Here is a 12,553-nt window from a genome sequence, read left to right as displayed (position 1 = left end):
TGGGAACAATAGTGGCTCCCTGGGGACAATACTAGCTCCCTGGGGACAATACTAGCTCCCTGGGGACAATACTAGCTCCCTGGGGACAATACTAGCTCCCTGGGGACAATACTAGCTCCCTAGGGACAATACTAGCTCCCTGGGGACATTACTAGCTCCCTGGGGACAATACTAACTCCCTGCGGACAATACTAGCTCCCTGGGGACAATACTAGCTCCCTAGGGACAATACTAGCTCCCTGGGGACATTACTAGCTCCCTGGGGACAATACTAGCTCCCTAGGGACAATACTAGCTCCCTGGGAACATTACTAGCTCCCTGGGGACAATACTAGCTTCCTAGGGACAATACTAGCTCCCTGGGGACATTACTAGCTCCCTGGGGACAATACTAGCTCCCTGGGGACAATACTAGCTCCCTGGGGACAAGACTAGCTCCCTAGTGACAATACTAGCCCCCTGGGGACAATACTAGCTCCCTAGGGACATTACCAGCTCCCTGGGGACAATACTAGCTCCCTGGGGACATTACTAGCTCCCTGGGGACATTACTAGCTCCCTTGGGACAATACTAGCTCCCTGGGGACATTACTAGCTCCCTGGGGACAATACTAGCTCCCTGGGGACATTACTAGCTCCCTGGGGACAATACTAGCTCCCTGGGATCAATGCTAGCTCCTTGGGGACAATACTAGCTCCCTGGGGACTTTACTATCTCCCTGGGGACAATACTAGCTACCTGGGGTCAATACTAGCTCCCTGGGGACATTACTAGCTCCCTGGGGACAATACTAGCTCCCTGGGGACAATACTAGCTCCCTCTGGACAATACTAGCTCCCTGGGGACATTACTAGCTCCCTGGGGACAATACTAGCTCCCTGGGGACATTACTAGCTCCCTGGGGACAATACTAGCTTCCTGGGGACAATACTAGCTCCATGGGGTCAATACTAGCTCCCTTGGGACAATACTAGCTTCCTGGGGACAATACTAGCTCCCTGGGGACATTACTAGCTCCCTGGGGACAATACTAGCTTCCTGGGGACAATACTAGCTCCCTGGGGTCAATACTAGCTCCCTGGGGACAATACTACCTCCCTGGGGTCAATACTAGCTCCCTGGGGACAATACTAGCTCCCTGGGGACAATACTAGCTTCCTGGGGACAATACTAGCTCCCTGGGGACAATACTACCTCCCTGGGGACAATACTAGCTCCCTGGGGACAATACTACCTCCCTGGGGACAATACTAGCTCCCTGGGGACAATACTAGCTCCCTGGGGACAATACTACCTCCCTCATGTGTTCAGCTACATAAGGTTTTCTCAGGCTGTCTTAACCTGCCTTCTTGAAGCCATCTTATGCTGCCTTTCTGAAGCTGTCTTAAGCTGCCTTCCCGAAGCTGTCTTAAGCTGCCTTCCCGAAGCTGTCTTAAGCTGCCTTCCCGAAGCTGTCTTAAACTGCCTTCCCAAAGCTGTCTTAAACTGCCTTCCCGAAGCTATTTTTAGCAGCCTTCCTGAAGCTATTTTTAGCTGCCTTCCTGAAGCTAGTTTAAGCTGCCTTCCTGAAGCTAGTTTAAGCTGCCTTCCTGAAGCTAGTTTAAGCTGCCTTCCTGAAGCTAGTTTAAGCTGCCTTCCTGAAGCTAGTTTAAGCTGCCTTCCTGAAGCTGTCTTTCTCAAGCTGTAATTTGAGTTCATAAATTTCCTAGTCTAGCAAATGGCATATTTTTACTAAATAAGTCCTAGTTTTCCACACACTCACAGTTTCCTTGATCAGCTTGCTGTCAACACTGTCCTCATCCCTTCTCTCTCAGACACTCACTTATGAACACTGCTTTATTTTGATCATGATCACGACATGACACTGTTGCCTGTCACATGACACACTGACGGGGACGGTCTGTCACATGACACACTGACGGGGACGGTCTGTCACATGACACACTGACGGGGACGGTCTGTCACATGACACACTGACGGGCACGGTCTGTCACATGACACACTGACGGGCACGGTCTGTCACATGACACACTGACGGGGACGGTCTGTCACATGACACACTGACGGGGACGGTCTGTCACATGACACACTGACGGGCACGGTCTGTCACATGACACACTGACGGGCACGGTCTGTCACATGACACACTGACGGGGACGGTCTGTCACATGACACACTGACGGGCACGGTCTGTCACATGACACACTGACGGGCACGGTCTGTCACATGACACACTGACGGGGACGGTCTGTCACATGACACACTGACGGGCACGGTCTGTCACATGACACACTGACGGGCACGGTCTGTCACATGACACACTGACGGGGACGGTCTGTCACATGACACACTGACGGGCACGGTCTGTCACATGACACACTGACGGGCACGGTCTGTCACATGACACACTGACGGGGACGGTCTGTCACATGACACACTGACGGGCACGGTCTGTCACATGACACACTGACGGGCACGGTCTGTCACATGACACACTGACGGGGACGGTCTGTCACATGACACACTGACGGGCACGGTCTGTCACATGACACACTGACGGGCACGGTCTGTCACATGACACACTGACGGGGACGGTCTGTCACATGACACACTGACGGGCACGGTCTGTCACATGACACACTGACGGGCACGGTCTGTCACATGACACACTGACGGTGACAGTCTGGTGGGACTTACACTGACGGTGACAGTCAGGTGGCACTTACACTGACGGTGATAGTCAGGTGGCACTTACACTGACGGTGACAGTCAGGTGGCACTTACACTGACGGTGAAGGCGCCCACATCGTACGCATACATGTCAAAGGCGAGGAGTTTTGAGGGCTTGGTGACGGAGAAAGATTTGCGGATCTCATCAACAGTGGAGTCAGGGGCCGCGACGCTGGGGGAGAGGCCCCGGGGAGGAGGAGTACCTCTCCGGTACACCTCCGAGCCTGTCGGAGAGAGACAACAACAGTCAGTTTGGTTGACTGTGAGGAAGACAGCAGTTTTGTTGACTGTGAGGGAGACAACAGTCAGTTTGGTTGACTGTGAAGGAGACAACTTGGGATATTAAGGAAGAAAACAGACAGTTTGGTAGCCTGTAGGGGGGATAGAACAGTTAGTTTTGCAGACTACGGGAGAGAGAGAATAGTCAGTTTTGTTGACTGTGGGAGAGAACAGTCAGTTTGGTTGACTGTGGGAGAGAACTGTCAGTTTGGTTGACTGTGGGAGAGAACTGTCAGTTTGGTTGACTGTGGGAGAGAACTGTCAGTTTGGTTGACTGTGGGAGAACAGTCAGTTTGGTTGACTGTGGGAGAGAACTGTCAGTTTGGTTGACTGTGGGAGAGAACTGTCAGTTTGGTTGACTGTGGGAGAGAACTGTCAGTTTGGTTGACTGTGGGAGAGAACTGTCAGTTTGGTTGACTGTGGGAGAGAACTGTCAGTTTGGTTGACTGTGGGAGAGAACAGTCAGTTTGGTTGACTGTGGGAGAGAACAGTCAGTTTGGTTGACTGTGGGAGACAACAGTCAGTTTGGTTGACTGTGGGAGAGAACTGTCAGTTTGGTTGACTGTGGGAGAGAACAGTCAGTTTGGTTGACTGTGGGAGAGAACTGTCAGTTTGGTTGACTGTGGGAGAGAACTGTCAGTTTGGTTGACTGTGGGAGAGAACTGTCAGTTTGGTTGACTGTGGGAGAGAACTGTCAGTTTGGTTGACTGTGGGAGAGAACAGTCAGTTTGGTTGACTGTGGGAGAGAACAGTCAGTTTGGTTGACTGTGGGAGACAACAGTCAGTTTGGTTGACTGTGGGACAGAATAGTCAGTTTGGTTGACTGTGGGGGAGAACAGTAAATTTGGTAGACTGTGGGACAGAACAGTCAGTTTGGTAGTTGATGCAGAAGAGAACAGACATTCTGAGTCACACTCGCAACAGAGAGTCACGCACACACACACACACTCTCTCGCTCGCTCTCTCTCTCTCTCTCTCTCTCTCTCTCTCTCTCTCTCTGTCTCTGTCTCTGTCTCTGTCTCTGTCTCTCTCTCTCTCTCTCTCTCTCTCTCTCTCTCTCTCTCTCTCTCTCTCTCTCTCTCTCTCTCTCTCTCTCTCTCTCTCTGTCTCTGTCTGTCTGTCTGTCTGTCTCTCTCTCTCTCTCTGTCTCTCTCTCTCTCTCTCTCTCTCTCTCTCTCTCTCTCTCTCTCTCTCTCTCTCTCTCTCTCTCTCTCTCTCTCTCTCTCTCTCTCTCTGTCTCTGTCTGTCTGTCTCTCTCTCTCTCTCTCTCTCTCTCTCTCTCTCTCTCTCTCTCTGTCTCTCTCTCTCTCTGACCCTGCCTGACTAACCCTATGACAGTATAGTAGGGAAAAGAAACAAACATGGCAGGGAGACGTACCAATGGCACAGGGAGAAGTCACAACGAGCCAGTGAAGATGTTCGCCCAAGTTTGGGAGGAAATCAGAAGGGAGATGCATGAGAGGAGGGATGCAATAAGCAACCAGCAAAATAAGCTGATAGTAGCAAAGGAGGAGAAAAGAATCCTCAAAGAGAACCCTACTCAGGCTCAGCATAAGATAATCATATTGTGAGAAAATGGAAATGTATCAATGGAAGGGGTAGCTACACTAGATGCATCATTTGCATAAATGTTTAAAAAAGAGTTCAGAAGCAATTCCACAGTGAAGGAAGTAGCCCTGAAAGCAGCTACCTTACAGGAAGCAGCAAGGTGCACCAGTCAGCTCCTGGAGAGGAAACGATTAGTCATACCAGTAGTCATTAAAGAACAAGAAGACTCTTGTAAGACAGAATGGAAAGATAAGGACAGGGTGGCAGTGCGAGAGAGATCCTAAAGGAATTACAGATGGAAGGGGCTGGACAAAGCATAGAGAAGGTTTTCAAGCTTGGCTGGTATGACAAGGACAGAGATCACCTGATACTAATAATGTTTACAAATGATACTACGTAGAAGGAAATTCTAGCAAGGAAGAGCCAACTGTTAAATGTGAGAGGATACAAGTAAGTATTCCTCTAGAAGAACATGATGAGGGAAGGGCGAGCAATAGCAGCATATGCAAGGAAGAAGGACAGGGAAAGAGGAGAGAGAAGAGAACCAGGAAACTACAGCCCCCTAACACAACATTCCTGGAGTGGAGTGGGAAATTTCCAACCAGCACCCCACAAACCCAAGAGGAGAGGACAACACCCCCACCGTTCTCCCCAATAGAAACCCTCCTTACCCTGATCCCTCCCTGTCCCTATTCAAATGCTCATTCAACCCTCCCTCACCCCATACCCCTCCCTGTCCATCCTTCCCCATTACCCCATACCCTCTCTGCCCCCCTTCCCCTCACCCAAGTCCCATCCTGTCCCCCTTCCCTCCTCACCCCATACCCTCCCTATCCTCTCTTCCCCCCCTCATCCCATACCCTATTTGACCCTCCTCCCCCTATCACCTCATATCCCACTTGGAACCCCTCCCCCCCCCCCTCCTCCTCCTCACTCCATATCCTCCCTGTTTCCCACCCTCCTTCTTCAACTCATACCCTCTCTCATCCCCCTTCCCTTGACCCCCTACCCGTCACCCCAGAATCATCTGAGATCCTGTTAATCAACTCACAAATCTCTACACCCATGGAACTACTTCCAGCAGCAAGACTACCATGAAGAGTAAACAAGAATGGACAGGAAAAAGTGAGCTTCAAGGCAATGCACATAAACATAGAAGGGATTACAAATAAATCAAGTGAACTTGGAGGATGGGCACTAGAAGAAAACCCAGACATAATAGCACTCACAGAACCAAAGCTAACGAAAACCATAAATAATGCAGTGTTTCTGCAGAAATACTATGTAGTTATGAAAGAGAGGGATGGAAGAGGTGGAGGCGGAGTAGCTCTGATAATAAGAAGAGACTGGAGTTTTGAAGAGATGGTTATCCAGGGCTATGAAGGTTTCAGTGAATACATAACGGGTACCCTAGCAATTGGAGGACAAATACTTAGAGTAGAAGTCATATATAACCCCCCCTCCAAATGACAGAAGACCCAGACAGGAATATGATAGAAACAACATGGCTACAATTAATATAATAGAGAGCAGCTTCTGTCGCTAGAAGGAATGGATCCAGACTGCTAATCATGAGAGACTTCAACCACGGGAAAATAGGTTGGGAGAACAAGGACCAACATGGAGGACCAGACACATGGAGAGCTAAGCTGCTGGACGTGGCAACAAGAAATTTTGTAACCAATACATCAAGGGACTGAGAAGAATGAGAGAAGACGAACCAGGAGTGTTTGATCTGATATTCACCCTGAATAAATCGGATATAAGGGAAGTTATGTTGAAAGCCCCCTTGGGAATGAGTGATCATAATCTACTGATATTGGAGTACCTGGTAGAGAGAGTAGTAATATCCCCTAAAATGGAACAAGAAAACAAGGGGCTGGCATATCGAAAGGGAAATTATGAGGTGAAAAATTTCTAAGAGAAATTCCATGGAACACAGAACTCAGAACTGAGACTGTACAAGACATTATTGACTATGTTACACAAGTGTCAGGAGGCAGTTAACAGGTTTATCCCGGTTTATCCCAGGGGGAAAAATGAGAAGCAAAAGAAAGAACCTGTGGTTTAAATGGGCATGTATGGAGGCAAAGGAACGGAATACAAGGGCGTGGAGGAACTTCTGAAATAACAGAACAACAGAAAGCATCAGAAGGAAACCCACAGTGATATAACAGGTGATGAAACTTGAGGACAGGTACACAGAGAAAGACAAGGAGGTGTGTGTGTGAAGAACTCAACAAGAAATTCCAGGAGGTCTTCACAATAGAACGAAGTGAAGTCTCTGAGCCAGGAGAGGTGGTAGTAAACCAGCCGGCCACTTAAGAGTTCGAAATCACCAGACATGAGGTTAAGAGGCATTTGATGGATCTGGACGTGAGAAAGGCTGTTGGTCCAGGTGAAATCTCACTATGGGTATTGAAAGAGTGTGCAGAAGTACTTTGCCTGCCGCTCTCCATGGTTTATAGTAAGTCAATGGAGACAGGAAACTTACCAAAAATATGGAATAATGCTAATGTAGTCCCAATATACAAAAAAGGTGACAGGCAAGAGGCACTGAACTACAGGCCAGTGTCCTTAACTTGTAAACCATACAAGGTGATGGAGAAGTTAGTGAGGAAAAAACCTAGTAGCATATCTGGTGAGAAGGGCCTTTGTGATACACCACCAACATGTCTTCAAGGATGGTAAATCTTGCCTCACTGGTCTAATAGAATTCTACAATCAGGTGACAAGATTAAGCAAGAAAGAGATGGTTGGACAGACTGCATTTTCTTGGACTGTCGGAAAGCTTTTGACACAGTACCCCATTAAGGGGTACAATAGGCTGGTGTATAAGTTGGAGAAACAGGAAAGAATAACTGGTATTGTGCTCCTGTGGATAAGGGAGTACCTAAGCAATAGGAAGCAGAGAGAGTTATTGTTAGGTGCGAGACCTCAGATTGGCGTGAAGTCACCAGAGTCCCACAGGGTTCTGTACTCGGACCTATCCAGTTTTCGATATACGTAAATGATCTTCCAGAAGGTATAGACTCATTCCTCTCAATGTTTCCTAATGATGCCAAAATTACGAGATGGATTATGACAGAGGAACACAGCATGAAACCTCAAGAAGTCCTGGACAAACTGAAGGAATGGTCCAACAAATGGTTGTTAGATTTTAACCCGAGAAAATATAATGAAATGAAGACAGGTTTAGGGAGCAGGAGGCCAGATACAAGGTCCCATTTGGGAGATGAATTTATTCTAGAATCAGAGAGAAGGAACGACATGGGGGTTGATAACACGCCAAACCTGTCCCCCCAAACCCATATCAAGAGGATAACATCAGCGGCATATACCTTTAGAAGCGGCCTTTAGAAACTTGTGTAAGGAATCATTAAGAACTTTGTAGACCACGTATGTCAGACCAATCCCAGAGTATGCAGCTCTAGCATGGAGTCCATATCTCGTCAAGCATAAGACTAAATTGGAGGAGGTTCAGAGGTTTGCCACCAGACTAGTGCCCGAACTGAGGGGCATGAGCTATGAGGAGAGACTATGGGAATTAAACCTCGCGTCCCTGGAAGACAGAAGAGTTATGGGTGACATGATCACCACATAGACGATTCTCAAAGAAATTGACAGGGTAGATAAAGACAGTTTATTTAGCACAAGGGCACACGCATTACGGAACACAGGTGGAAATTGAGTGTTCAAATTAGCCACAGAGACATTAGATATAATTTGTTTAGTGTCAGAGAAGTTAATAAATGGAATGCATTAGGAAGTGATGTGGTAAAGGCAAACTCCATACACAGTTTCAAGTGTTGTTTCAGGACAGGATAGAGCCCAAAAGGTTCAGGAACCTGTACAGCAGTTGATATTTGGTCTCTTTGGCGGGACCAAAGAACCGAAGCTCAATCTCCGCAAGCACAACTAGTACACAGCACTAGTGAGTACACACACACACACACACTCTTTCTCTCTCTCTCAAACTCTCTTTCCAACATACTCTCACTCCCTCTCACGCTCTCTCTCTCTCTCTCTCTCTCTTTCTTTCTCTCTTTCTTTCTTTCTTTCTTTCTTTCTTTCTTTCTTCTCTCTCTCTCTCTCTCTCTCTCTCTCTCTCTCTCTCTCTCTCTCTCTCTCTCTCTCTCTCTCTCTCTCTCTCTCTCTCTCTCTCTCTCTCTCTCTCTCGCATTAATTAACAGAGACGAAACTTGAAGAAAATATTTTAAATCAGGTCGTATTCCCAAGGGGTTACTCAGTTTGCAGACGTGACAGGAAAACTAGGAAGGCGGGAGGAGTGACTGTGCTGAAGAAAGAATACGTGAAGGTATGGGAGTTAATAATCGAAAACCCTCGAGAAGTTGACATATTGGCAGTGCAGATCTGGAATCAGGATGATAAACTGATAATCGTAAATGCCAACAGCCCACCAGCAAGCATTGACAAAGGAGGAACTAGATGACAAACGAGAGGGCCTAATAATGGTCAAGACAAAGATTATAGTAAAAGCAGATAAAAATATATCACGATTATTGGTACTGGGAGACCTCAACTTGAAAGCAATAGACTGGGAGGCCTACGAAGCAAGAATGGAGGACATTTGGACAGGACCTATACCTATAATAGGTTAAGTAATAATTGTAATTACGAAGCAATAAGATGATTATCTTAACATACTAAGAAGGTTAGGTAAGGTCGGTGTTTTCTATGAAGCTTTTCAAGGTAAACTAGTATGTTTAGTATGTCACATATGCACGTATTTAATAAGTCAATATTGACTATACGAAAGTGCGAGAACGGGTTGGTTACCAGAGGCAGATGAGGAGTGTTGCCGCGTCTGACAGTTCCACGTATATTAATCACTATGCGGATCCAAAGTAGTTTTCTTCAGTAAACTTATCAATTTTAATACTGTGTTTGAGTGAGCCTTCATCTCTAGGGCTATTTGAGGAAACTATTTATGTTGCAGCGCATTGTATCTGAGATTGCATCCTTGGGCTGCGATGGACTGAGGGGGCCCCAGGGCGAGCAGTTGCGCCCAGGTACAAGGGGGGGCGAAGACCAGCGGGAATAACCCTAACTACATAAGGAAGGAAAGGAAGGCGAGACGTGACAAGGCAGGGAATTAATTGAGATATATGCTAAATTTTGAGAAATATATGATGAAGGCACAAACATCATTATACCAAAACAGAGATGCATGACCAGAAAACAGGATTGGTTCAAAAGAAATTGTGAGAGGGCCAGAGAAGAAAAGACAAGAAAATGGGTAAAATATAGAAAGAGGACTAACCCTCAAACATTCCAGGACTACAAGCAAGCATGAAACAATTACACAGCAGTGAGGAGAGAGCCAGAAATGAACTTTGAGAAAGGTATAGTGGGCAAATGTAAAACATATCCAGTCCTTTTCTCTAAGTTCATAGAAAGCAAGTTGCTTGCAAAGGATAAAATCTAGTGACTGAAAATGGGGAAAAGATTCTCAGAGAATTAAAAATAAATGTGTGAAACACTAAATGAACAGTTCCAAAGTGGGTTTGTGCTAAATGAGGTTTTCAGAGACCTCTAAATTGTCTCAATAATACAATGCCACTTCCAGAGCCCACCATAGAATACAGAGGTATTTCAAGGTGAAGTGGAAAAATTACTCAAGGGCTAGGAAGACATAAAGCAGTTGGACCAGATGGAGTTTCACCTTGGGTGCTGCGAGAATGTGCACCTGAGATGAGCATTCCACTCCAATTAATATTCCAGATATTATTGTACACAGAAATCTTAGCAGATATATGGATAAAGGCAAACATTATTCCAAGCTTCAAAAATGGTAGCCGAGAAGACCCCTCTAAATTATAGACTCGTATCATTAACAAGCATGGTAGTTAAAACACTAGAAACAATAGTTAAAGCCAAATGGGTAGAACACCTGAAGAACAATGATATAATAAGAGACAAACAATATGGTTTTCGAACCGGAAAACTTTGTGTAACAAATCTACTTAGTTTTTATGAAAGAACTACACAAATTGAACAGGAAAGATGGTTGGGTTGACTGTCTATCGGGATCTAAAAAAAAGTCTTTTGACAGAATCCACCAACAACCAACAAAAGAGGTTGTTCAGGAAACTGGAACATGCTGGAGGGGGTGACAGGGAGACTTCTGGCATGGGTGAAAATTTTTCTAACGGACAGACAGATGAAGGCGGTAATCACAGACAATGTACCTGATTGGAGAAGTGTTACTAGCGGAGTACCACAGGGTTCGTTTCTTACACCAGTAATGTTCGACGTCTACATAAATGATCTACCAGAAGGAATACAGAATTATATGAACATGTTTACGAATGATACTATGATACTGGAGAAGATTGGAGACGCAGACGATTGTATTGCCATTCAAACTGATTTAGATAAAATAAGTGCTTGGAGCGCCAAGTAGCAAATGGAATTCAATGTGAATAAATATCATATTAAGGAATGTGAAATCAGAGAAAATTTATTCAAATGTAATTCAATGTGAATAAATATCATATTATGGAATGTGGAATCAGAGAAAATAGACCACACACAACTTACAAATTTATGGAAATGAATTCAAGAACTAACAAAGAACGAGATATAGGGGTGGTTTTGGATAGTAGACTCGCCTGAGGAACACACAATCTACATTGTGAGAGGAGTGTATGCGTCATTTTCCAGCTTCAGAATCACTTAATTAAATGGATGGTGAAAAATGTTCATGATATTTTGAGACCTAAATTGGAAAATGCAGCATTTGTATGGTGCCCAAATCTCAAGAAGCACATAAATAAACTGGAAAAGGTGCAACGGAATGCTACAAAATGGTTTCTGGAATTGAAAAACAAAAGTTATGAGGAGAGACTGAAGGCGTTAAATATGCCAAAGCGAGATGATAGAGGAAAAAGAGATGATATGATCACCACTTACAAAATAATAACGGGAATAGACCAAACTGTCATAGGAATTTCTGAAACCAACAACTTTACGAACAAGAGAACGCTGATTCAAGCTAAGGAAACAAAGGTACTGAAAAAATAGTAGAATTTTTTCTTTTGCAGAGTGGTAGACGGTTAGAACAAGCTAAGTGAGAGAGTGGTGGAGGCCAAAACTGTCAGTAGTATCAAAGTGTTATACGACAAAGAGTACTGGGAAGACGGGACACCACGAGCGTAGCTTTCATTCTGTAACTACACCTAGGAAATTATACACACACAAGTAAGTTGACGTACCGATGCCAGTGATGGCAAACTGCGAGGCATCATCACTGAAGGTGCCGGTGAAGGAGTTGCTGGCGTTGGCCATACTGACAGACACATTGCAGTAGAACACCTCGCTCGGCTCCCACACCTGAAAACACCACCTGATTAACTGTCTGCCTTCTTATTTCTTAAGATTGCTGTTTACAGGGAAGAACGATGCCATTAGAATGTAAATCTGTGTCAGAACGTCTCTAAGCATTCTGCCCATGACTTACTAAGTAACCTGTAGAGCTGAGTTATAATGTAAAATTTTATTAAGCAAACTTACCCTTAACATCCATGAGACATTTTACATTTTATTTGGTAAAAAGTTCAACAACCAAATTGATCTGAGAATCACAAATACCCGAATTACAAACAGAGTAGATGGGAAGTTCCTTGGTTTTCACATTGACAAGAATGTGGATTTCCATTGCAATCTACATAATATTACCAAAAAAAGGTTTATAAAGCAGTAGGCATGCTCTCCAAAGTCAGATACTATATTCCTCTCCCTGCCATAGTTACTTTGCATTATTCACTCATTTATCCATATCTCACTTATGGTATCTGTGCCTGGGGATCCACCAACCTTAATTACCTTCGATCCCTGATTACTCAACCAAAATCAGCAATTAGAATAATCACAAATTCCAGTCTCAGACACCACTCTGCTCCCTTACTGCAATCCTTGACCATGTAAAATATCGTGTCTCTGCACACACTCTCAAGTGTTCTTTTATCTATT

General features: G+C 45.2%; 1 protein-coding gene across 1 annotated transcript in view; it reads right to left on the bottom strand.

The window, feature by feature from the left end:
- The window catches only part of LOC123760677 (polycystin family receptor for egg jelly), a 467,012-nt gene that overhangs the window by 373,613 nt on the left and 80,846 nt on the right, over positions 1-12,553 (bottom strand). The window contains 2 exon segments of the mRNA XM_069328534.1: positions 2,786-2,955; positions 11,797-11,914. Of these exon segments, the coding sequence (XP_069184635.1) occupies positions 2,786-2,955; positions 11,797-11,914 (288 nt within the window).

Source organism: Procambarus clarkii, chromosome 21, assembly GCF_040958095.1.
Source record: "Procambarus clarkii isolate CNS0578487 chromosome 21, FALCON_Pclarkii_2.0, whole genome shotgun sequence".
NCBI classification, from domain to species: domain Eukaryota; kingdom Metazoa; phylum Arthropoda; class Malacostraca; order Decapoda; family Cambaridae; genus Procambarus; species Procambarus clarkii.
This window is presented reverse-complemented; position numbering and strand designations above follow the sequence as displayed.